This window comes from Heliangelus exortis, chromosome 14 (genome assembly GCF_036169615.1).
Source record: "Heliangelus exortis chromosome 14, bHelExo1.hap1, whole genome shotgun sequence".
Lineage (NCBI taxonomy): Eukaryota > Metazoa > Chordata > Aves > Apodiformes > Trochilidae > Heliangelus > Heliangelus exortis.
Genome location: NC_092435.1, coordinates 13655699 through 13682135, shown reverse-complemented (window position 1 = coordinate 13682135; position 26437 = coordinate 13655699). Strand labels below are relative to the sequence as shown.

Below are 26437 nucleotides of genomic sequence, written 5' to 3'. Positions count from 1 at the left end.
TGACCCATCATATGTGTTACAAGGACCTGAAACAAGCCCAAATACTTCCCCAGAAGTGGGAAATTCATATTGTGGTTCAAGTGCCTTGAGAGAGCTCTCCTGGTGGCCATAAATCTCCTGGAAATGAGCAAATGACAGCACTATTGGAGCAGATCACTTCACACTGTGGAATCAGAGGTGTCTATCAGGATCTATAAAGGGAGATAAGGAGAATCTGAAGAGCATAATGCACCCCCACTTACCCTGCTCAGCTATTTCAGGTCTCAGCATCCATTTAGCTACACTTCTGCTGCACTCCAGCCTGAACAAAAAGTACTCACTTTACCAAATTTCTGGCCAAACCAAAATGATGAAGTTCCCCTCTCCAGGAGCTGCCTGACCTGGGAAGTGCAGCAGTCTGCATTCACCAGTGTGAGGTTTCAGCACTTAAACCATGTTTTCCATTACACATCTAACCCAGACCATCTGTAAATCACACCCTGACAAGATGAAAAGCACAACCTGCTCTCAAATTTCAGTCCCAGAAACCACATCAAAATCTCCTGCTTTACCTTTCTGCTCCCTCAGCTCCTTTATTTTTGTCAGAGGCTTCTGCAATTTAGTATTTTCCTAATGTATTAATGTTTTCCTAAGACAAGAGAACTCAGCCCATTCTAACCTAGCAATTCATTCCTTTCAGCTCCAGAAGCACTTGCCATTTTGCTCATTAACACAGAGGAAATCCTCCAGCAGCTGAAAGGTGAAAGCCTCCAGCAGAGGTGACAGCTGCTGGGGGACACTGCCATGCTCAGGAGAGGAGAGCATTAAGCCCTCTGTCCAGAAAGGACTCCCAAGGGGGGTCAGACACCTCCACACACACCCCCTGACACCTCCTGGGGCTCAGGTAACACAGGGAAAAAGTCCACACACAGAGTCTGTAAAACACAGTGGAGAAGCCTCCATCCTGCTCTCACCATACAAGTCCTGAAGCATCCCTTGGGAAGGTTTTCTTCTCCATTGATATTCTCTGTGCAGGGCCTTGGTAACCAGGTTTATCCTCACCCTGAAGTGGCTTCTTATGCCCACCCTTCCTCTGAAAAAATAATCTTTTTTTATTACTGTAAAGCAGCAGGAATTAGCTCTGCTTGTTTGTTCTTGTAAAGATCTGTACTTTGTGAAAATCTGCAGGTACAAAGTGACAGGAAAAAGAAGAAATGGGGGAAAAATCCCAAACCATGGATCTTATCCCAGGATGCAAATATCCAAGAACTAGGCATGGAAGAGAGACATTCAGCAGGTGTATCCAGGGGGACCTTATAGTGACCTTCCAGTACCTGAAAGGGCTACAAGAAAGCTGGGCAGGAACTAGTAATAAGGGCATGGAGTGACAGGACAAGTGGGAATGGCTTTAAACTGGAAGAAGGGAGAACTGGATGAGACATTAGGAAGAAATTCTTCAGTGTGAGGGTGGTGAGACACTGGCCCAGGCTGCCCAAAGAAGCTGGGGCTGCCCCATCCCTGGAAATGTTCAAGGCCAGGTTGGATGGGGCCTGGAGCAACCTGGGCTGGTGGTGGGGGGGATGGAGCTGGATGATCTTTAAGGTCCCTTCCAACCCAAACTATTCCATAATTCTGTGATTTACATCAGGGGCAGGGGGCATCAGATAAATTCAGGCATTCTGGCTGTGCCTGTGCAAATACCTGGGCCCTGCAGAAGTGGCCAGGACACACCACACCTTCTACTCTCTGCTATCCTAAAGTGGAATCCTTGGAGTTCACACCAGTGTCAGAGTTAACTGGAAATAGTGGAAAGAAAACAACAAAATTTTAACACACCAAGTCTTCCTGTGCTTATTAGCTCACTGTAAGCAGGGGATGGAAAGATGGGGTCAGGGTCACAGCTCCTCAGACCAGGACTTCATTCCCTTCACACACATCTCTGCCCATGCAGATCAAGGAATTCATGTGGCAGAAATGAAATATTAAATACTCCCTCAATTAATACAATGTACATAAAATATATTTGCCTCCCAATTCTAAAAATGCCTGCTGAGACAGCTAAATATGAAAACTGCCTGATCCTGGCTTAAGTAGATTAAAGATCATCTCCCACCTCTTTACAGCAGCCTGCTGGGCCAGCAGATTGGGGTTTTCTGGTCCTCTGCTGGGCCCCCAGCTTGAGAGGAGTGCAAGGAACTGGGAAACCCAGCAGAGGCTACAGGGGGGTCACAGCAAAGGGCACCCAACCTCCTGGGAGGGGACAAGGGACTCCAGCCACAGACTGGTAAATGGGGTATCCCCCCCCCCAACAGATCAGCTCCCACCACAGTAGGGTCAGATTTTCTTAAATCTTTACCTCCATCTGGTTGGAGACCAGGGGCTGTCTTAAAACCAAATTCTTATGTTGTCTGCAAAGATGAAGGTCATCTTCACTCAGCAGTATGTTAGGTGTCAGGTGCTATTAGTGACACACTGTCAAAAAGCCCTGGTTTTCTAAAAAGGATCTATATTTATTTAAAAAGAGGGGGGAAAAAAAGATACCTAGGAAAGCTCCCTGTAGTTCACAAAGGCAGCAGAAAATAAAATCCTGAATCTCAGCCACAGGTAAGCAAAAGAATTAACTGAAAAAACACCCCATGTTTGAACAAATCAGAGGCCAAAAATAAATAAGTTCCCACAAATTATCTATCCAGATCTGATTCTCATACAAAGTCAGGGAAATCTCACCCCTAAATGCCAGGTATAGCACCATGGCATGGTACAAGCATGAGAATAAATTAATACTTTGACTTTTGCTAAAGCTACAAGGCATCACTTAGAAAATACAAGAGTGGTTTGAGCTGCACAGTATCACTAACTTGAGCTTTAACTGCTGTCATCCACCTTTGGAAGCAGAATTCTTTGTAATCAGCTGTACCACAAACATCAGTTTGCTCAGCAATACTTAACTGCCTTGACAGACAAGGGAAAAAAGAGAAATTGCAATAAAATCAACTTTAAATAGAACATCCATTTCTTTTAGCTTCATGGCTCTTCAAGCAAGCTACTTGCACCAAGGACAAGCTATTGATACAAGCAAGAAAAAAAAAGTCCCTAAACAAGAAAAACTCCTGCTAGTACAAATCTGCAGGTTTCTCCAGTTACAACCATTTCTATGATTTGCCCTTAAACTGTAACAGCACCAGTACCTCAAACAAGATGGAAAAGACAAGACAGTGTTTTCACTGACAAAGCCACTTCCCTGCTCCAGACTCAAGTTTCACAGAGCACTTCAATTCCTGGACGTCATGGAAGACTTCAGTTAAAAAAACGCCCCCAAAAAATCTGCTTTTCAAGCTGCAGGAGATAAGGCAGCAACAGAAGAAATGAAGAGACAGGTTTTTGTCAGCTGACACCTAGGAATAGTCATCTAAGAGAGCTCAGTATTTTAAGGTGAAAAATACAAAGAGCAGGGAGTGTAAGATATGCCACAGCTTTAAGTGCTTTTGTGCACGATATGAAACTAAAGTGTATGTGGGTTTTTTGGGTTTTTTTGCTTTTGGTAGAGTTAAGCAGCCTAAAGAGAAGAAAACCTGCACACAGTGTGTGTTGAAATAATAATGAGATCTGCATAAAGATCTGCTGTGGTTTAACTGCTATTCAAAAAGCAAGGGCAAATTGCAAGGAATTCCTGGAATGGCCACATGGTGTGGTGAGGAGGTTTCACATGGAGCTCCCAGCTTAGTTCTGAGGCTGAAGCACTTTGATCAGAGAAATTCTGAGAAATATTGGGGCTGAGCTCCAGCCCTGTCACACACACCCCAGCCCTGAGCCCACCCAAACCAATCCTCCCCTGCATGAACCACAGCACAGCGGTCACAGCCAGTCCCAAGCACCTGATGGATGCTACAGCCTGACCCAGGCAAAGGTACAAGGAAAAAAGTCTAAGGTCAAATGAAGCAGCCCAGAGAAGGGCTAAAAAAGCACAAGGAAACCATTCCTGCTAAAAAACTGACAAAAAAAAGAAAAAAAAAAAAATTTCAAAAAATCGTATTAGTATCCAGAAAACAAACAAAAAAGGAAAAATAAGAAAAAAGCTTTCTCAAAGACAACTTTTAAAGAATGCAGATAAATGGAACATGGGTCACTTATTGAAGAGCCCATTCTAGGCGTGGCTACAGCCACTGAATTTGGAACTTGTTGCTCTTTACACTGATCTGAGCCAGACTGATGCATCTTGACACACAAAAACGTCTTCATTTATCAGTCAACTCCTCCAAAATCCTGTTATATTACCTGAATGCTTTAAGTAACTACCAACTTCACAGGCCCTTCCTAATTTGAGATGTTCTAGGACCCCTACAGGCTTTATTATTTTGATTTACAGTTTACCATACAATTTTTTTTAATGGCTTTTCTCAAAGTGGAGAATTCACGCTGTTACCAGCTGAGCACATATTTCACTTTTAAAAATGGTAACTGCAGCCTTTTCTCTGACAAAACCACTTAATATGATGGCTTACTTCTCCAAGAAGAGGGAAGTTTTCAAGTCCATCACTTTCACATGCTTTGGATCATTTTTTGGGGCACAATGACAGCTTCTTACCACTGTGATTTACATCTATAAAATCTGATAGTAGCTACAAAAAAAAAAACAAAAAAAACCACACAAAAAAAAAAAATCACACACACGCACATAAAAAGTAACTGCATCTCTAGTTGGAAGGCTCTCATTTACAAAGAATTTATGACTCACTATTCAGCTGTTAAAAAGTATAAAAGTTATGAATTTTAAGATCTAATTGAAGAAGTACATATTCAAGGAACTCAGCAACATGAAGAGCTACAGGAGAGAAAGAGCTGAGGAAATGACAGGCACAATCGACATTGAATAGTTACTTTTTATTTAAAATTATTACTATAGAATAGTAGTGTCCTACATTACCTTGCTTTCCAAGTATGTGTCATCACCCGCCTCCAAAGTTATGATCCCTTTTAGATGCCAATAAATATCAGAATTTAAACCATCTTGATACCAGAGATTGCTTAGGATTATGAAAAATGAGGGAATGCTCAATTTCAGTATCATAAATTGATTAAAGAAAATGAAATTAAAGGTGTTAAGTAAGAATGAGCATATTTTTAAGTAACCAATTTGTGTTTTATCCAAATAACTCTCAATCACAAATCGACACCTTTGACAAATGCTTCAAAGAATGAACAAGCTGACAACATTTATCAGGCTATTTCATAAAAAGAAAAATGGTAGAAAAGCAGCAAAACACTACTGTGAATTAAAGCACCCCAAAAAACTCAGCAGACTTTCTATGTGTAGGACTTGAAAAGTTTAGAATATTGGTATCCTGACAACCCCTGCCAGGACAGGTGTATGCATTAACCATCAGGAAAAGGGAGAGGAGTAAGTTATTAAAAGGTAATTATTGAGTTATTCTGAGATTAAACAGGGATTTACTGGCTCTAACAAGCTACAGCAACCAGCCCCACACCATCCAAAGAACAAACAAACAACAGCAATCACTAACTTCTTACATATTGTCTTTGGTTGTTTAATAGCAAGAAATACTTTTTACAGATTATGTGAAGACTATTCCTTTGAGTTTCACCATCTCAGCATCTTCCCTGTGGGCTCTGTGGTAAACTAGAGGACAGGCTGTGTGCTTTCTCTAAATTGTTTATTGTTTTCTACATTTTTATCACATCTCTCTTCAAAACTCAAATTTCTGTCATTTACAAGCTTCTGTACCAAAATGGCATAACCAGAACAGACTCTACATTGTATAGCAAAGGTATTTTTCTTGTGTTATAAACCTACTAAAACCATTTTTCACAAGATACTATTGAATTTACAGCAGGATTTAGAGACAGGAATGAACATTTGTAGTAATAATTTAAAAAAAAAAAATAATCCAAAACATTTAAAGTTACATTAGCAAGGATTAGAACTATTATACTCTATGATTTTAAAGTGTCTCCTTTAAAAAGTCTTGTAACAGAAAGGAGCTTTCAAGACACAGCCAGAGCTGCTCAGTAGCAGAGAAGAAATCTTTAGGGGGTTTTTCCCCTAATTTCCTTGCTCTCTTGCCAGTTAAGCTTAGAATGTTGATCAGGAGTACAATAAAAGTAACAAATAGAAAGTAGTGGCACTTCATTTTTAGTGGTACTTCAATTGGGCTACACACACAACCTCCAACACCTGAATCAAAACATTCTGAACAGTGCCAGATAAACATTGAAAGGAAAAAAGAAACCAACAGAAAGGCTATTGATATGCCTTTAAAAAGGTAACACAAAAACAATTAACCACTGATTTCTTGGCATGTAAAAGTTCTATACAAATTTTAAAAATTTTATTTGCAGATACTAACCTCTTGAAAAGCTCACTCTGTATTTACACTAGGTTTTTTAACAAGTTTATCTCAAATTAAAGCATATTTAAACAATCATGATTGCATTAACTTTTCTACTTTAAATTATTACCCAATTAGTGCTTTATTCACATTTTAAAAACTTGTACAATTTATTACAAATATAAAACAGTGCAGTTTTCCATACATTATCCCAACTCTGAGACAAACACTTAAAAGACATGAAAAAAGATTGATTTCTATAAACATAACATTTGCTTTACTCATACCCCTTTCTTCAGTGTCCTCCCCTAACCCCGATTTAAAAAGATCAAACATACAACATACTGTAGGTTTATTTTTATTCAAAAAGTTACTGTCTCAAGACATAAATACAAATCAGAAAACAGTACAATTAGGACAATAGAATGTGGAGGACAACAGGTTAAGGTAAATATATAAAACATTTTTAGCTGGTTGAAAACAAAGCTGTAAGAACTGCTTTCACAAAGAAACACTCCTTCAAGAGTAAGAAAAATCAACTTAAGTTTAAAATCATATATACAGTCCTCTCAGCAGTTCTATTAAATGCAGTGGTGTGAAAAACAATATAGGCAGTACTTTTAGACATGAGTATTTATTTATGTAAAATGAGTTAGGCAGATCTAGTTTTGAGTTTGTTGTTACCCCATGACTTAGTAAAATAATTATATTTTATCATGATCCTTTAGATAATCTATGGTTTTTGGCTACCACAGCCGAATGCTTAATTTCTGAGTCTAAAAACAGGAAGCCTTTTTGTATTCACCCATTTGGGGAGATTCTTGTATTGCAAGCATATTAAGGCATGGAATGATTAAAATAATATACCTCAGGAACTGAGAGACAACTGACAAAAAATATACATATGTAATATAAGTTAATATTTCCTTTAAAATGATGTCTAGCTGCCTAAGCCTTGCAAATGAGTCGATGTCAAAATGGCATAGATCCACTTTCTGTTTTAGACCAAATTTAATTTATTTGTGAATGGACACAAAATGGATTTTAAAGCTTAGCTTTCAAAGAATATTATGGGTTGTTTATGAATTTCTATTATCCAATCTAATTTACATACAGAGGAAATGTACTGTAACCTGTTAGAAGTATCTTTAACCTGAAGACTGCTTGCAAAGACAGATAGATAAAACAATATAAAATACAAATTTAAAAATCATTTTTAAAGCATGAATTCTCATGCTCTTCTATTTTTAAACATTGTTAAACTTTCAATATATTTCTGAAACCTCATAATTTTAAGTTGGAATTTAAAAGTAAGAAAAAACTAAACAAACTGCGCAATTATAAAATCAGCACCAATTTATATATATATATAATTTTATTTAAAATTTAGACCCCTATTCCCACACTCTAATAAGCTGTATAATTTTTGTTTAGAATTTTTCTGCAAACATACTACAATAAGCTTCTTTTATTTGGAGACAAAATACAGTGGCACTACTGGAAGGAATTTCACAACATTACATTTTTCTTAAAGGACAAGCAAACTTTCAGGGTTGGTAATGGGCAAGCATGACTGAGATCTGTTACTTTCTGGTAGTTCATCATTTATGGACCTTTCTGAGAAGGCTAGCATGAAGCTTTTGGTATAAACCTGTGTTGTTGACTAAAAAGCTGTTAAGAAATCTGCTTTATGTAATTTTGTCCATGATTAGGTAATATAAACCTTCTGCTGCTGAAGTTTGCATTTAATTTAAAAATACTGACACTCTTCTGGTTCTATCACTGTAAGAAAACCAATCCATTATTTCAGGTCGTGGATGTAAACAGCAATCCAGCAGAGCTCATGATTATTTAGTATAGCCAGCAAATGTATAGAGAGGGGCTCAAACCTGTACCAAACACCTCTCAGACTGTTAGGTTAAAACTCAGAGGGAATACTTCTTATGATCCAGAAATAAACTGATAGCACATAAATAAAATAGAATTTTTTTCCCAAACAAAAAGTGTAGCTTATCCTCAAATTGTTTACTTGTCCTTTACATTTCTTTTTTTCCAGGCAAACAAAACTGCCCCTTCAATGCACTTGATCTTGAAAGCATGTCATTCTCCTTAGAGAAAAATCTGTTCAGAATTTCACTGTATCTACCACAATTTTGTATTGAAAAACTTCCTCTTCCACTTAGAAAATGACTTCACCACTGATTTATTTGCTGTTCTGGTATTAAAACATTGACACCCCAAGAACCTAAAAAAAAAGTTAGAAATGGTGTCAATTTGTTGTCTACTACACATTTAACAAAAAACAAAGCAATTAGTATATGATTTAAGATTAAGACACTTCAAGATATGTTAAGGCATTATAACTTTATTTTCCTTCCAAACCAGATTCACCACACTTCTGATTTATGTAATCATGTGAAAAGGGCACCTCATTCATTCAAAAAGTTTTCCCACACTTGAAATTAACTAGATCCAATAGGAATGTGATAAAGACTGTGCTTTAATTATTTTAGATAATAATTGCAGAATAATTTCTAGGTAGATGCCTAACTTTAGAGTTCTTTGATAATGGCATTCTACAGGCCTCAGCTTGGAATCAAGTGTGCAGTTTCCAGCAACTAAGCCTGGGAGAAAACTCTCCATACACTTGCTGCTGCTGTGGCCTGTGTTCATACCAAAAAACAGCAGCTGGACAGGACACAAGCTTAGTATTTCCTATGGAATACATCAGCTCTGTCAGGAAGACAGAGGGAAGAAAAAAAAAAAAAAAAAAAAAGAAAAAAACCCCAACCAATCAATAATCAGGTAAAATCAAAATACTGTCGGTCAGGAGTGTGGGATTAAGTGAAGAAAAAGCTTTCCTGAAACAAAGAATCAGTTTTCAGTTCCCATACAGTTTTCTATGCCAATGGAATTAGGTATCACCACTGATATACCAAAACAAACCCCAGAAGATCCAGTTCTTGTGACTGTCCTAGCTTTTACAGGACTTAAAACCAGAGAGCCACAAGAGACTTCATTTTCCTGAACCTTAACACTGCTGTTCACATTTATCTGTTTACAAACCAGTTTTACTGTTCTTGGTATTAAATTCACTTAAGATGCATCATACAATATAGCACACTAAGACACAACTGCCTCTGGTGCCAGCAATAACTGGACACATGAAAAAATGAGAAGACTAAAATTCTGATCATAAACCATATGCACCTGAATAAATTAAACAGATTTATTATGTTTAGTTCTATTAAAAACAATTGCAACAACTCCAAGAATAACGTCTCTCTGAAATAAATTATATGAATAAAGCAAATTAACTTTATTCAGAGAAAGTTTTTTTGCATTTATGAATATTTTTATTTATATTTTTACATTAAAAATACTGATTGATAAATTCATCTCTGGTGAAATGCGGATTCATGCTGTCTCCTAAAACTGTTAGCAGAGATTCCCCTATTGAGGCAGCTAAAATTTATTTAGGTGGGGTTTATGCCTCTGAGCAGCTGTTTTCTGCAGTCCTGCTTTCAGGATCACCACCCTTGCTGTGTCATGTTCTGCCTGGTTTGCTACGTGCCCCCTGGATGGTACCAACTCATTTTGCAGTGCTCCTCCTTGCAGAGGAACAGCGTGACCCAGCCGGCTGAGCTGGAACACTGAGGAAGGCACCAAAAGCTTGCAGAGAAATGTGGCTGTCACCGGCTGCCATCAGGTGGTGACAGTCCCACACTGCAGCCTACCAAATCCTGGGAGACGAATGGGAAATAAAGTAATGGGCAAGGAACTAGCTAACCAACAGTAATGCTACTGAAATCATTCTTAATGAGCTTAAGAAACCGAAAGGCTGAAAGGTTTCTGGAATCAGTCAAATGCACCTGTAGAAAGCCAAATTTCCAGCATTGTCAGAATTAAAAGGATGAGTATTTCACAGATCAATCACTTTAAAAATCAAGGGAATGGGAAGAACTAATTCAAAACAGAACATCAGAAAACAGATCATGTACTTTCTTGGCATTACTTGAGGAACAGAACACGCAACAGCTAGATGCACAACCTGATCTGATTAATTACTACTAAAGCAAAGGCCTACTAGTACAAAAGATATGGATTTGCATTTAAAACAGTATTTAAGACTTCTTCCTCCCATGACAAGAACAGGTTCCCGCTGCAACAATACTGTAAAAAATACATAAACCGTCTTCCAAACTCCACCAAGCTGTCCAAGATTCCCAGGAAGCCTTGTTGCACTGTCCTCTGCTGGCTTGCTGCAGTTTATTATTTCCAGTGTAATTTTGTACCAGCTACACAAGGTCAAATATGGCTGCATACATTACAAGTGGTTCAAGACAGAAGGAATCCCTCATGCAGATTTTTAAAAGAGAATAGAGACTGCAGATTTATCAGGTCGGAAAAAAGGGCAACTGCAAGCAGAAACTACAGACTTCGGATGTTTTGGACCTAAAACTTTATATGGAAAGAAAAAATACCTCTCATCTCTATAAATAGATATCTGTGTTATCTCTTATTACCTATTTTCTCCATTATCTTACTAATGCACAAAAGTAAATGTAAATTTTAGTAAAACAAAACAAAAAACCCACCAAAAAATAATTTAAAAAAAAGGCAAATCATCCAATGCTGACAATTAGCAATGACATCAGTCACTAAACTAAGGTTATCATAACAGGACACTTCCTTTTAATACTGTGTATGCACAGTTTTTAATTTTTTTTAAAAAGGTCTTTCCTACCAATGACTGCAAGGGTCTCTTCTATACCAGCTGTTTTCTTCTCAGATTCAAAAGGCCTTAGATTTTAAGTAACTACATATAAAGTATTAAGAACAAAAATCCTATAAACCTGCAAACATTGATTACTTTAGAATTTATGAAGCTGACCTTACTGCATAAAACATTCCCACTGACTGTACCTATCTGCCAAAATAAGCTAATGAAGATAACCTACAGATTGCATTCTTTCAATTTTTAAGTTGAAGCAAAATATTATTGTAATATTAAGACTGATTTCACATTATTTTCCTCTTATGTGAGTTAACCTACCGATTCGTCCATGATTGAAGCGGGGTCAAAGAAATCTGGTTTTAGTTCTGTTCTTTCTCTCCTGTTCTTTGATGGTGGCTTTAGAAAGCAAGCAAACAAATAGGTTAAGAATGGTTCTTCTGTTTCACCGAAGCTCAAATTTGATTGAAATATCCTAAGCAGAAATACAAACCCAAAATCTACTAAAAAAACAAGTAAATTTCTTACTAGGTCTATGTCCATGGTGTCAAAATCCATGCCTTCATTGAGATCCTCAATCCTCCCTTCTGATGACATCATCACATCCTCAACAATTGGCTCTTCATCATCTTCCATTAGACTTGTGCCACGTCGACTGAAATGAAAACAAAAAGCATAGTTTAGCACTAAATCAAGTTAAGTTTCATCTGAATATAAGCTAATGTTCAGTAAGAACTGCCAGCCAATGATAATTCCAACAGATAAAAGAAATTAAGTCACTGAATAAATGCATAACTACTATTAAAAAAAGCTGGAGTTTAATCAGCTTGGAGTTACTAAGAGTGAGTAAAAACTACTAACAAAGACCCACTCCCATGGAACTTGGTGATACATCTCTGAATGGGTACTCTGAGAGGCTGTGTGAGTCAACAGGCAGATTAAACCCACACCTAATTCAGAGATTTCCATGCAAGTATTTATGCCAGGGGAGAAGGAATGGAAGTTTTGCCACCTAAAGAAAAATCATTCCTGCCTTATGACAAAGTATGAAAATCTTGGCAATACTATGGATCCATTTGCACACATTCCCACACAGTGCTCCATCCTCTTTCCCTGCAACTTCCATGTGCAACATCAGCCTTTTCTCATAAAGTTAGGAGTCATTCTAATTATACTAACTACTGTCACTATTTAGAATAAAAAAAGACACTGAAACTATGTTTTATGAAGTATTGGTATTATGAAATTAAAATAACTAGGGGAAAGATGGAACACTCCTAAATATACATGTCTGTGGTTTTAGTTTACAATTTTTCTTCTGCAGCATTACACAGTCTTCATTAAAGCAGAGAACTTCTGAAAGCAGTCCTCCCTTCCTCAGCTAAACTTGCTCTGGAACACAATTTAATTAGCACACATGTCAAAATGCACACATGATGAATCACAGTGAAGTAAATGGCACTGTGAAATGGGTACATGCTCACAACATGGAGGGCTTTACAAGTTTTTTGTGTGTTTGGGTTCAGAAGTTCTATAAAACTGCTGCTACAAGATTCTTCTCAACTCTGGTGTCAGCTTAGGCCAGACAAATCCATATTGATCACAGAAATGCAGAATACAGCAGTTTCTTTAAAAGGAATATTTTTTTAAATAAAAAAGTAGCTGAACTTACAAACTCACAAACTCAGAGGTCAAAGAAGAAAGAATCAGACGACTTAAACTGAGCAGAATCTTTCTGCTTTCCACAATAAACACCTATTTTATTAAAGTTCTGTTTCTAAAAATTGAGTCTGCAGTTGGGAATACATAAAGATTATTTCACATCTTGCACTGATACCTGCCACAGACAGCATTTGGTTCAACAATCAGTTCCCTTCAGTACAAAGTTCACTTCTATATCACGTTTCTGGGAATTAAGTTGAAAAATAAGCAGGATATCAAACAGATCTATCCTGCTAAATGCATCACCACGCACTTTTGGAGCATAGGAGGTTGAAGTTGAATATCAGAAAAAAATTTTTTACTGTAAGGGTGACAGAGCCCTGGAACAGGCTGCCCAGGGGGGTTGTGGAGTCTCCTTCACTGGAGACATTCAAAACCCACCTGGACACGTTCCTAGGCGATGTACTCTAGGGGGCCCTGCTCTGGCAGGGGGGGTTGGACTAGATGATCTTTCGAGGTCCCTTCCAACCCCTAGGATTCTATGATTCTATGATTCTCTACCGCTTTCCTAGGACAACTTTAAATTTTAAGACATGGCAGCACTACTCAGGAACTAGAATATATATCCCTCTTAAAAGACAGCAGAGTAACAACCCATAAAATACATTCCCCTCCCCAAACCCCTGACAGAACATTTCCCTCTCACTCACATAGCATGTTGCAAGTTGGTTCTCAGCTTGACGTAGTTCATCGCCGCCCTCTCCTGTTGTTGCCGCGCGGCTTCTTCCTGTTGCCTTTGAGCCAACATCCACGTTACTTGCGTGCTTAAAAAGACCATTATTCTATTTTAAACATGAACTGGTTTTGTGTGTGAACACAAACACAAAGCAGACCTACTCAGCTACGTACTTGTAATCGAGCGGAGCTTGGTGGTGTTCAGGCTGCATAGGATAGACACCCATGTAATTTTCTTCAGGTCGCAATCTCTTGGGCTCCCTCATTATTGTGGAAGTGAGCTGAGGGGTCTGAATCATGACTGGTGTGTGCATTGTCTGCTCCCTGTTCAGCCACATGCTGTCACTACTGCTGCTTTCTTCAGCTGCAAGGACACCAGGACATTTTTTCAAAAACTGAATGTTTAAACATCACTTAAACGCATCTACTTTCTGGTTATGGTGAAACCATTTCTTTACTTTTTGCCACAAAGGTGCCCCAAAAGGCCTGGATTTACAACCACTGGCTAAAATATTTAAAATACTTTCATATTCAAAGGCACTACACTGTGTTAAGTCACAGAATCAGTGTTACATTACTCTGACTTTACTTTTCCCACTAAGACATAAATATGCACAGCTACAAGCTAACAAACAGAGAGCAATATGTGAGTATCTACTCTAGGAAACTTTAAGATGAGATAAGTTCTACCTTCAGGTACTTTCCGTTTCCCTGTTGCTGGTTTTGTCTTCTTATTTCTTACTGTAGATCCTCGACTACTAATTCCACTAATCACTGACATAGTATCATCATCCCCACCAGCTAATAAAGAGTTTCGGTAGGACATGAGAGGAAGCCACACATCTTCTCTTCGTAGAGACATCTGAAAGGTCATGAACTTCTCCAAGTAAACATACCTTGAAATAGAAAAAATAATTACAAAGATGCAAAATATAGCATGATGCTCACATGTCGAGTAACTACTGAAACACTCAATGCTCCTTCCCCAGTTAACACAAAGGCCTGACAACAGCAAACCCAGAACATCATTTCTGTTCATCCACAATAAAGTAACAGGAATAGTTCATTCTTCATGATTATACTTGACTGCATTAGTATACAATTATCTTGTTACTCCAGAGATTCCACTTTAGGTGAATGCAATACACATAAATACATATTTATTCAGATGCTATGTATTTTATGGCTACCGTGATAAATATCAGTAATATTAAGAAAATACTTACACTGTTCTTTTGTCTTGTCTGAGAAGTTTGGAAGAGAATTCACTCAGAATATCAAGAAATGCCAAATTCAGTGGTGGGTGGCTCTCACCTTGTGGATTAGGCTCCTTAAAAGCAAATTCTATGCCATCCCTAGAAAAAAGTTCAAAATGAATTCACATGAAGCCAAATCAAAGAAAACTTCTAAGCACTGGGATCTACCAAAATTGAGCACCTTTCTTCTACATCAATAAATTAATCATTTCATGTTTCCATATGCTGGGGAAAAAAACCAAAAAATAAACCACAAAAAACCCACAAACAAAACCCCCCCAAAAAACACTATTCATAATTGGAATCTGGTCATTATGCTTCTATCCTGCATTTCAAGTTTTCTGCATGAGGCCAACACGACCACCACTGAAATTAGTGGGTCAGTTCTTACAAATAAGATATTAAAAATACTTTTTTCATTATGCCATCAACACTGCTACCATTTTCAGGCTTTCAAAATGGTCCTGAAGAACAACATTTTTTATTACTTTGGTTTAATTTAGGAACTAAACTGAGTAATCTCCTCATTTACAAAAATGGGTTCATATTGTTGCTGGTTTCGATGAATTTTTTAAAAACTGTTTTGAAACATTAAAAAGGCATTTGAAGGTTAGTCAGGAAGTGTTTACAAATAGGGAAGTAATACAAAGCACACAATTACTTGTGTAACATAGCAATAGCTTCTCTTGTTTTCAGCTGATCCAATCCAAATGTTAAAGCAAAACGTCGAGCAAGTTCCTTTATGCCGCTGAATGTCGGTGACGATCTGTCAAAATTGTAACCATTTTCTTGAATCATTTCATTGAAAAGCTGCACGAAATGAAAAGAGAGATTTTCATTTATTAAAGTATTGCACCAAACCCTGGACCAATCAACACACAGCTAAGTGTCAGGGAAGAAGTGTTTTATACCACAGACACCAGAAACTTTGCAACTGAGGATCAAGACTTTTAACTCTGTATCAATACATGGCAAAGCTGAATACTCTGAACTTAACACTCTTTTTCTCTTTTATAATTTTTCTTATGCTATTGAATTTGGTTGCAATTCTCTTTAACTGCCAATTTTTCTATTATTTTCTAATTCTGCCCAACACACCCACCCTTCACTCTCTCATTTAACAGAATAAACTAAGACCATTAACAGTAACTAAGCAATGAACTATGAACATTAACTTTCCATTTTGGCCCATAGTTGCCAGTTTTTTTTTCTTTTATGCTGCTGTAGATCACTGCAACTTAGGTATTTTTCTTTATCAACTGTCACATATCATTTCCTCTCTGGTTAGTTTCATTTTTAAGAAGTTTTCTAAGAAAAAGTGCTAGTTATCTGTTTAACTGCACATTTGGGGTTTTTGTTTTGTAATATTTAGGTCCCCTCATGTTACCATTCTTAATGTCACACCAGGCTGCTGTGGCTGTCTCCTTATTATGTATCTAACTGTTCTTACTATCTTCATTTCCTCTGTCAGCCCTTCAAGATACAAGGGGCTGGTTACTCATGAAAAAGAAAATATTAATAAGGATAGCATTTTCCCAATATCACAAGAACTTGTGAACTCTGGTGAAAAGCAAGCCAAACCTGTATGTTTTATGCTGCATTTCCACCAGTTCCTTCAAGTCATGCTGCTATCAAAGGGAAAAGGCCTCATCCTCCCTTGTATTGGCATTATCCAAACAGATAAACCAGCTCAGGGGCTTCATTAAGGACTTTTTCTAGTTAGTAGTCAAGCAGGATCAATACCTATATCTGTATCTACTATGTGGCTTTATGACCTCTGGTCAAAAAAAAAAAAGGTGTGGAGAGAGAGGACAAACTGGGGTGCATTTTTCAACAGCAGCAGAGATCTTTGTTGGATTACAATGGTTTGCAGTGATACTGCTTTATCACTGTGATCTTATAAATAAGATTCATGAAGAAGGTTCAGGTGAGCAGATGAATGTGACTGTGACCTCCACCAAATTCATCAGGTCTCCACACAAACAAGCTTATTAACTGAATCATGTTTTAATTTCAAAGATGAGTGAAGCCCTCAATAAATATTAAGAAATCCTGAACTACTAAAATTTCCCATTACTTCTGTTTTGTTTCATTGCTGGTTTGTTTTTGAAGAAAAAGCAAAGCAAGAAAACAAAGCAAAAAACCCACCAACCCCACCACAAAACCCCACCACACAGGCAGTTAAGTGTTTTACCTTGTTTATCTGTTCAGGAATGAGTAAACTAGCAGTTTCACAACATGTTACTGAGTATGTTATTTGAAACTATTGGTTTAGAATTATGAAGGCTTCAGTTTATTTCATATTTATCAGCCTCTACCATGCACTTTTCATAAAACAATACTTGGTAAGTACAGGAAAATTTCCAGCAGTATTTCAAATGGTTGCAGAAAATGTGTTTCAATTTCAACCTGTTTATCCCTACCTTCCACACCAATTTCTTCATTAATGCCTCACAGTAGCTAAATAAACAGGATGTGATCTCGAACACTGAATTTCATTCATAAAATTATTATAAATCCTTCTTACCTGTTGCAAGCTAAGAATAAGCGTTTTAGCACACTGGATTTTGTCTATCTGTCTTGTTTTACTCATTGTTTCTTTAATAATATCACCATAATCATTGTAATACTACAAAAAAAGCAGAAAAAAAAGGTTAGCTTTTAATTTTACTTGAAAACATTACTACCGAATTTTTCAGAAGACTACATCTAGGATTTGCTATTGGAAATAAAAAAGAAAAATCTAGACTTTCAAAAAAAGAAAAAACAAACATGCTCACCACCACAATGATATCAAACCCACCTCCATAATTATTAAAAACCCTCAGATCAGAAAGAGTTTATTCACTGCTTTTCATTCTTGTCATTAGTACTTAGAGAAAAAATTACCTAATTATCTTGAAGGCCACAACATATTTGCTAATAACAAGTGTTCACCCCTTCAGGGTTCAAGATCAGAATCTAATCTTTTTATTAACTACTATAACCCTGGTGGAGAGTTTTCTACTTTCTGTGCTGAAAGGAAGCTTGTATTGATAGTGTCAGAGCCAAAATTTTTCAAATAAAGACAGCTGCCTGCTCAGCTCTAAAGGTATTTCAGGTTCAATAAAGACCCAATTACTTATTTAGAGTTTAAAATATATATGTAGGGCACACAAATGCAGCCTGCCTAAATTTTAATTTTTTAAGGTAACCACCAAGGAGCAAAGCTTTATCATGTTCAGAAAATGAGAATTCATATTATTGTGCAGCTGTGAGTCCCACGAGCCAAGAAGGCTTTTTTATATTTAAATAGGATAGAAACAGATATAAATATCACTAAGGGTAAGGGGGGACACCTGCAACCAGCTGGTGAGTGGAACTGACAAAACTCCCTCCCCTTCTACAAAGTTTAAGCTGAAAATATTTGATAAGGCTACACATGATGGAGTTGATCTTTGTGAGGAGATTCTCAAAAGGCCTGCTAAACTAGTAACTAAATTAAAAATGTAACATCAATCAGGATAAGAAAATAAATCTATTAAAAAACACAAAAATAATTACCAATTTCCTTCACTCCTCCCCTTCTACCCACACACTGGAACAGTGAAAATAATCTCAGTAATTTTTTCCTTTCTTGCAGAACAAGAACTTTTAAAAGCTTACAAACCTCCTACTCTGATGTTCTGAGTTCTTCACATTGTTCATCAGTTATCTTGTAAGGTAAAATAAAAATACTCTAAAATCCACAGCTACTACATTCTAGTTTTACAAAGTATCACTACTAGACTTCAGATTTACCTTCATATATTGCTTGAAAATGTCTGCAGCTGTATTCATTTCCACCACAGTATATACAATGAGTTTACAGAAAGCTGCAAGCAGATTTCTTCTTTTGTGCAAGGCTTCAATTTTGCTAGCTTCATCATCCTGCTGTCCATCTACAAGGAGTTCAAAACATGAAAACTCTCTGGTTTAAATACTTGATATTTCAGCATTTACATAAAAATTGATTTTCTGAATCCTGACCCTTAACCCACATCAAATCTCAACTCTGACAGCAGTGCACTTCATTGCACACTGACAGGTCTCTGTGTCACTGACAAGATACAGAATTGTGCCTATAAACCCAAACCTTTATCACATTTATCCTACATGTCTGCAAACCATAAACTGTTTTTATGAGGTGATTTATAACACAACCATACCTCTGTGTGCCCACACCTCAATGCCAGAAAATAAGAAAAAAAAGACAAAAAAGCCTAGGCAAACAAATGTACTAGTCAGAAGGCAAAAAATGTGAAGGAAACAAACTTTATACAAACCTGCACTATTATTATCATCATCCTGATCAATGAAGACATGATCTAAAATAAAACTGAGTAGTTCAGATTGCAAGGAAGAATCAGGAGTGTAAACAAGTGGCTCCAGCATGTCACGTCCTCCTGTCATAATCTGATGACTGAAGATCATCAACACATCACACAGAATTGTGAAAGCCTATTAAAAACAGACCTTTGTAAATAATTGGTTGGAAATTGGATTTTATTTAGAATAAAGCATTTCTACTTAACAAAATACTTTGAAGCCCAATGGTGTCCACAAGCCATTTAAGACCTAATCAACTACAAAGGATAAATAAGTCAAAATGCACAGTTTCTTACAGGAGATTGCTGAATGAAGACTGGATCTCCAAATAAAAATACTCACAGATGAATCAGAACACTGAAAGATTAAAACACATGGAGCCTGAAACTCCCAAATTCTGCCTGACAGATACTACATTAAGTCACTAGAGAACCTTGTGGACACCAACTACAGCAAATTTTTTTTTTTTTTTTTTCCCTTTTTTTTTTCTTTCCTTTTTGTTTTTAGAATTGCTTCAATCACATTTGTATAACATTGAACAGCTGAGGTCATTCAATCCATTTAAATCCCAAAGTCTTGCTTCCAAAAAAGCAGCCACCTCTTCATTTTGCTGGCTAACTTGTACATCTGACATCAGATTTAAATGGCTGTGCTCCATCTCCCTGGAAAGTTCAGATGACTTCAGAATGTCAGACTTGAAGACTGACATTCTTCAAACTAACAGACTAAGGCAATACACTGCTTAGTGCTGCACCTCATTCTGACTTTAATCTCTTAAGTACTTCCATTTCAATGAACAGATTTACTCTCTAACTCCTCAAAGCAAGTGTTACTGATTTCCTGGTCACAAAAATACAGGTGACGCTCTGAAGTCCCCTGTGACCTTTTATGACATTAGAGAAGGAAAGCAGAACCATGGTTCATGGTTCAGTTACCTGATGTGACTAAGCCAGTTTTGGTTTCTAGAGCATTCACCTGAGTCTGACAGTTCTACAGCCTTTTAAAGAGACCCACTTGGAGCTTCAGTAATTTCTGTTGCTCACACCTTGTGATTTTTTGACACTAGGTAGCTCTCCAACATAGAATATGCCTATTCATTTCCAGGAATATTCTCAGTATAGCACATGCCTGTTCAGTTCCAGAAATATCTTGTTAAAGAAGGAGTTTCAAAAGCTGCCATTGTGCAACTCAGCAGACCAAACTGTCAACTTCAAGGTTATTACCTTTAGGAGCAAAAAGGTTCCTGACTTTCTACTTATTCAATTAAGTATTCCCAGAGGATAGTCTCATCCTTCCCCCATAGAGTGACTGTTTTTCTTGTTGGTTTTGTTTTGGTTTAATTTTGGCATTCTTTGATATTCCAAAGGTTGGTAAAGTCATTTATTCAGAATGTATCCTGCTACCAGTAACCTGTGCTCATCACAAGAATCTGAGACTCCTCTCAGTGTCCTCGTCTCACCACAGACTGGAAGAGACTCAGACTCTACAGTTTAACCTTTTCCCTTTAACCTTTTCCAGCTATGTACTGGAGGTTCCTGACTGGTTACCCTCAAAACTCAACACAAGTATTTCTCAAGATGATGTCTCAATTCTTTTTGAAACAGAAGAAAGTAAAAACCAAGCCCCAAACCTTCATGCATGCAAGAAAACAAGGATAAGCAATAGTCACAAACCTGTTCCTTAACAGCAGTGTTTACATTGGTCAAGTAGTGTTGACAGATTTGACAGAACACTCTCATCTGTTTCTTTAGACGCAGAAGATCCTCCTTTAAAGAGAAGGATTTCATGTAAGAGTTTTGCTTTTTAAATTTTATACTCACGTGTAATGTACACATTTTCACAGAGCTATAGATTAATATACATAGAACCTGAACAAGCCCTCTTATTTCTCCCTGGGAAAGTTTGAAATGTAACTTAATCTTCTCATGTTTTTATTTAACACTGCATTCAAAAGACTGATCAAGAGCAAAGTCTGACTGCAACATACTGAGCAGTAAGAGTACTATGATAGTGTTTGAATTTTTATATCCTACTGACTTGTCACTGATAATTTAGTTTGCAAACAAATCCTACTATTTGAGAGTAGTGAGACTGGCTTTATTTATAACTGGCATTCTATGCCTCCTTAGCACTGTTACTTTGCCAGAGAAATAGGTAATGCATTTATTTACTACAATTCTCTCAAATTAAACATAATATTGACATACAAAGAATACAAGTATTAGGGAAATACTACATTTAAAAGTCAAGCATTCCACTACTGAAACTATGAATTCAGAAGAACTTGTTAGAAATGCAGATTTTGGCAGGCCTTGGTATAAAAAAAAAAAATATTGGTCTTAATTCCATCACAGTCCCCACTTGATGACACTGAAGGTATGTACAAATATTTACTTACCAGTACAACTGGAACAAGACATACCTTTGTGGAACTGCTTTCAGTAACTTTTGCTAGCTGCCAAAGGATTACATAATGAGTACACTGCAGTGCATGAATAACAATCTGAAATCAAAAGGAAAAAACACATTAGATGATAAAGGCACATAAAAGACAGCAACAAAAGCTATTTTTTGTTGTACCTAAAAAACACGTTTTAACTACAGACCTGTTCTGGCATGTCTCCATTTTCAATGCCAGTTTTCAGTAACTTGTAGTTGCAGCCAAACAAGTCCCATCTTGATAGGTCATGAGCACTGGAAGCATTAGAAATGAAGCAAAGATGTAATATAGCTAACACCATTTCTGCAATTTTATTTTAACAACTACCAAAAGAAAAACAAAATAAACAAAACCCTAAATAAAACAAAATCAACCAAACAAAAAATGAAATGCCCCCCCCCCAAAACAACCCTAACAAAACCACAAATACCAAAGTGCAAAAAAACCCCAGAAGTGTTCAGTTTTGTTTTTATTTCTTCATAGACTCAAAATGCATCATATTCTGCACAACCATTCACACCAATTAAAAACCCTCCAACTTGAGGAAGCTGAGGAATCAAATTAAAAGAAGCAAAACCAACTCCCCCATACCACAAACCCCAACAGGTATTTGCAGAAGCCTACTTACTTGTGAAAAGCAGTGATTCTCTTCAGTGTTGACAAGACCTGATATGCATCATCTTCATCAGGTTCCTCCCCCTGTTTAATGATAATCATAGACTGAATTATCCCAAGCAATGTATGCTAAGGAAACTAAGGAACTTTAGAAGGTAAAACCAAAAACCTAACCACCAAACCCCAAAACAGGTCGCCTTCCCTCTCCCCCCTCAACCCAACCAACAGACAGAAAGCAAGAGATTGCACAAGAGAAAGAACTGCACCTAAATTATTTCTCAATGACATATTTGTTTTTAGAAGAGTTTAAGAGTTTGAGAGAGAAGGTAGCAGGCCACATTTAGAAACAGCTAGAATCACAAGGAGAAATGAGTAAGGAGGACAGGGAGGAGGGAGAAGGGAAAAAAGAAACAAGTCTAAGATAGCAGAATACCATGTATGATGTAGGTGCTTCAATTTTCTCTAAAGAATCCAGCAGAGGCCACTGTCAGACAATAGATACTGGACTAGATGGGCCACAGGTCACTATCTCAATCTTACTTTAATCACAGAAAAAAAGTCTCTTACCTAAAAAAGGTAGGGGAAGTACTTTGTTCTGGTTTAGTTTTCCCACAAGTTCTGAAAACCTTGCAATTGGACAAAGAAGCAAAAAGGCAAGGGTCCAAAAAGTCTAAGTACATAGGATAAACAATCCAAGATCACAGAAACTCCTCCTCAGTGCATCAGTGATACTGCAAGTCTGATGAGTTTTACTGTGCTGTAGTTGCACAATGTTACCAAAGCACTGTGGATTTCAACACTTCTACCAGAGTCCTGTCCTTCAAGCCAACTGTCTGGCATTTCACTTTCTTGCTTTAGCCCTCAGTTTTACTTTTTCCTCACAAAGGGGGGAAAAATGGTTTACTGGGCACATTTCTCACATACTCCACGTAGGTTTCCAGAATTGAGATCTAGTTCAGGCCAGCAGGATGAGCAGAATCAAAGATGGATAAAATAAATCTGCATTGAGAAGTGTGAAGCTGTCAAAGACATTTCCTATGCCTGCAGATGATACCAAACTGAGTGGGGAAGTGAGGACTTCAGAAGGGAGAGCCACCCTCAAGGAAGACCTGGACAGGCTGGAAGAGTGGGCTAACAAGACCTTAGCAAGTTCAACAAGGACAAGTGTAAGGTATTGTGCCAGGAAAACCATAATCCAGGAGAGCAGCACAGGTTGGGATCCACCTGGCTGGGAAAGAGCTCTGTGGAAAGGGATCTGGGAGTCCTAGTGTATAACAGGGTTAGTATGAGTGAACAGTGTGCTGCAGCAGCAAAGACAGACAAGAGGATGCTGGGTTGCATCAACAAGGGCATCACCAGCAGAGATAAAGAAGTCAGAATCCCACTCAGTGCTTGTCAGATCACCCCTGGAATACTGTGTTGAGTTATGGTCCCCACTATACAAAGATGTGGGCCCAACAGAGGGCCCAGAGAAGGGCCACAAAGATGATCCAAGGACTGGGAAACCATATAAAGCAACACAGAGACCTGGGTTTTTTTCAGCCTTGAGAAAAGTCGGATTAGAGGAGACCTTATCACCACGTTTCAGTTGCAGGTTTGCTACAAAGAAGATGAAGATTCCCTTTTTACAAGGAGTCAAATGGATAAGATATGGGGAAATGGGTACAACATACTCCTGGGGACATTCCAATTGGACACAAGAGGAAAATTTTCCCTAGAGGGAACAATAAGCCATTGGAATAATCCACCCAGGGAAGTGCTGGATTCCCCAACTTTTAAGATTTGTCTGGACAGAGTGCTGGGCCATCTTGTCTAGCCTGTCCTTTTGTCAGAAGAGGCTGGACTTGATAGTCCTGGAGGTCCCTCCCAACCCAGCTGTTCTATGCCTGGCATAAAGCAGCAAAAACCAGTGGAAATATTTACAGGGGCAGGAAAAATTGATCTTGCACATTAAAATACCTCTTGCAGGAAGTCTTCAAGGAGTCGATTAAACTTGTCTGCCAATTCATCTATTAACTGACTCCTTGCAATGTCAACCCTGTTAAAGATTGTGAATTCTTCATTACAGAGAGCATGGTATGTTTTTGAACAGGCTTCCAAAACATCTATATCCGTGTGCTTCTCCACAATATCCCGGATCTGACGCAGTAAGGCATCCAAATGCTACAAGGAAGAGGAGGTATGGAAAAGTTTATTATAAACATACATCCAGACATATGTGTTTATGTATTTTTAATAAACCTTAAGCTATTTTAGAAGATAAATTCCATTTATTACTTTTCTAGCTATGATACTGAACACAAAGCACCTCTGGAAAGCCAGTGAAACCTCCAAGTAAATCTGAAAAAACCTGATGTACCAGAAAGTAGAAGCTTGTCAAAGGCTAAAATGTCCACTGCATTTTTAAAAGTCATTAAAATTTTCCAGCTGTAGGTATGGTTTTTTATTTAACACTTGAATTTGCAATGACAACTCTCACTCATACTCACATGGTCTCAAAAAGCTGTATAAATGAAGATTTAGTTGCTTAACACTCAAGTGTCAGCACTGAAATAAAATTTCAGTTGTTCTTCTATGCCTTTCCTCAACCTGAATTACTTATTCCTGCTCTATGACTGCTGGGCTATGCTGTCAAACTAAACATTTAATTGCTTTTTTGACCCTAATGATTTCCAGCTACTTGCTTCACAATGCAGAAAACAGGGCATCTGAGAAGGAGAAAATAAAGAACAGCTTACACCAACTTTGTCACCAGAGAGGATAAAATGAGAGCAGTAACTACATAATTTGTGAAGTAGCTTGTGCAATGAAGATGGTGGTTTATTAGTTTCAGTCATCAGAGACTGAAAACTTATGAAGTTACTTCTACAAGCTTTATCTCAAACATAACCATAACCCAACAATGAATTCTCTCACAAACACTTATCTTCCTCTAACTGGTGAGATTCCTGGAACTCCCCAGAAAGGCCTTAAAAATCTTAAAACTTTGAGTCTCTTCAAAAACAGCAGCCAGTCCAAGTGAAGCCCAAGTCTCATTCTCAATAGGGATTACAATAAAGTTTCACACTAAAAACTGCACATGCAATGGTGACTGAAATTTCAGTGATTAAATCTCAATTCTGCATTTTCTCCTTCTGCATTTAGTGTTATTAAATGTTAACCTTACCTTTTCTAATCGCCCTGTTGTATAAATTTCCAAATCAAAGTACTGTGGCAACTGCAGTAAGTTGGTGACTTTTTCTGCATCTACAGAATACTGTAAAATTGACAAGGAAAAAAGTTTTAAATGAAAACTTCTTGGACAACACGATTCATTAGAGATCAAATGTTAATAAAGACTAGTAAGAAAAAAGGAAGCCATACAGCTCATCAGAGCATCTATATCCAACATTTCAATGACACCTGATCAGCAAGAAATTGAACTAAACTTACCTTTGCTAGCAACTGAGGAAGTGCCACTGCAAAAAGCTCAGTAATTTTTGTCCTGTCATCCAACTGGGTTTTCTTTTCCTTTGCTGTCAGTACCTAAAAAATTGGTATTGTGAGGATGTTACAACTAAAAGTTCTGGCACAAAGTTCTATTACTTTTACTGAAATTACAATTAGTACATAGACCTGCTAATATAGCTGTAATATACTTTTAAAAAAACAAAAACAGAACCCAACAAAAATGCTTAAAAAAAAAAAAAAATCAGCACTCAAAAAGGAACTCTGAGTTATACCCAGTAGTACTGAAATTACATTCAAAACAGAAGTGACAAACTAGAACAAAAGGTCTCCTTTCACTGCAACAAAATACCATTATTAGAATGCTTTGCTTAACAACACAAGAACAGCAATCCATCCCAGCCTGCTTGCCATTTTAATATTTATTCAATTCATGTGTCAATCTTCAGACATTTTCAATCAGTACTGAAATGGCTTCTTACCAAAAACTGCATCAGTATTGATAGCAGATCCCTTCCCTGCTCAATGCCCCAGCAAAAGAGGGCTGCCTAAATTCCATACAACCAGAGAAAATCCAATTGGTGAACTGCCCTCCTTCCAAAGAGGCTATGAAGTATATTTCCTTCCCTCATTTTGCTCTTTGAAGTTGAAAATAGTTTTAACTTTCCAAACATTGATTTTTGTTCTCCTTTCCAACCTTTCTTTCAAAATCAATTCTGTATTACCTTTAATACTAAAAGCAAATGCAGTATTACAAACAATATTCAGCACTTGTGAAAGTTCAGAAAATGTGACCTGCCAGGGTAGTCAGTTACTGGAGGCTGTGGAGACCTTTTCCTTCTTCCCCTGCTGTCCCACCCCAACAGATCCATTC

At 37.5% G+C, this 26437-nt stretch overlaps 1 protein-coding gene across 5 annotated transcripts in view; it reads right to left on the bottom strand.

Moving 5' to 3' along the window:
- Positions 1 to 6668: 6668 nt before the first annotated feature.
- The window catches only part of STAG2 (STAG2 cohesin complex component), a 74083-nt gene continuing 54314 nt past the window's right edge, over positions 6669 to 26437 (bottom strand). For 2 of the 5 annotated variants that reach the window (XM_071758262.1, XM_071758263.1), the window contains exons 17-34: positions 25549 to 25641; positions 25283 to 25372; positions 24076 to 24279; positions 22130 to 22200; positions 21668 to 21755; positions 21484 to 21564; positions 20735 to 20827; positions 19019 to 19193; positions 18495 to 18634; positions 17242 to 17343; positions 15376 to 15524; positions 14685 to 14813; positions 14149 to 14354; positions 13633 to 13822; positions 13434 to 13547; positions 11590 to 11716; positions 11383 to 11460; positions 6669 to 8571 (exon numbers count right to left, since the gene is read on the bottom strand). In XM_071758262.1, coding sequence (XP_071614363.1) covers positions 8548 to 8571; positions 11383 to 11460; positions 11590 to 11716; positions 13434 to 13547; positions 13633 to 13822; positions 14149 to 14354; positions 14685 to 14813; positions 15376 to 15524; positions 17242 to 17343; positions 18495 to 18634; positions 19019 to 19193; positions 20735 to 20827; positions 21484 to 21564; positions 21668 to 21755; positions 22130 to 22200; positions 24076 to 24279; positions 25283 to 25372; positions 25549 to 25641 — 2154 coding nt within the window. In that variant the 3' untranslated portion in view covers positions 6669 to 8547. Of the gene's footprint in view, positions 10788 to 11382; positions 11461 to 11589; positions 11717 to 13433; positions 13548 to 13632; positions 13823 to 14148; positions 14355 to 14684; positions 14814 to 15375; positions 15525 to 17241; positions 17344 to 18494; positions 18635 to 19018; positions 19194 to 20734; positions 20828 to 21483; positions 21565 to 21667; positions 21756 to 22129; positions 22201 to 24075; positions 24280 to 25282; positions 25373 to 25548; positions 25642 to 26437 lie in introns of all 5 variants that reach the window. The other 3 variants (XM_071758267.1, XM_071758266.1, XM_071758265.1) reach the window with 3 other exon arrangements.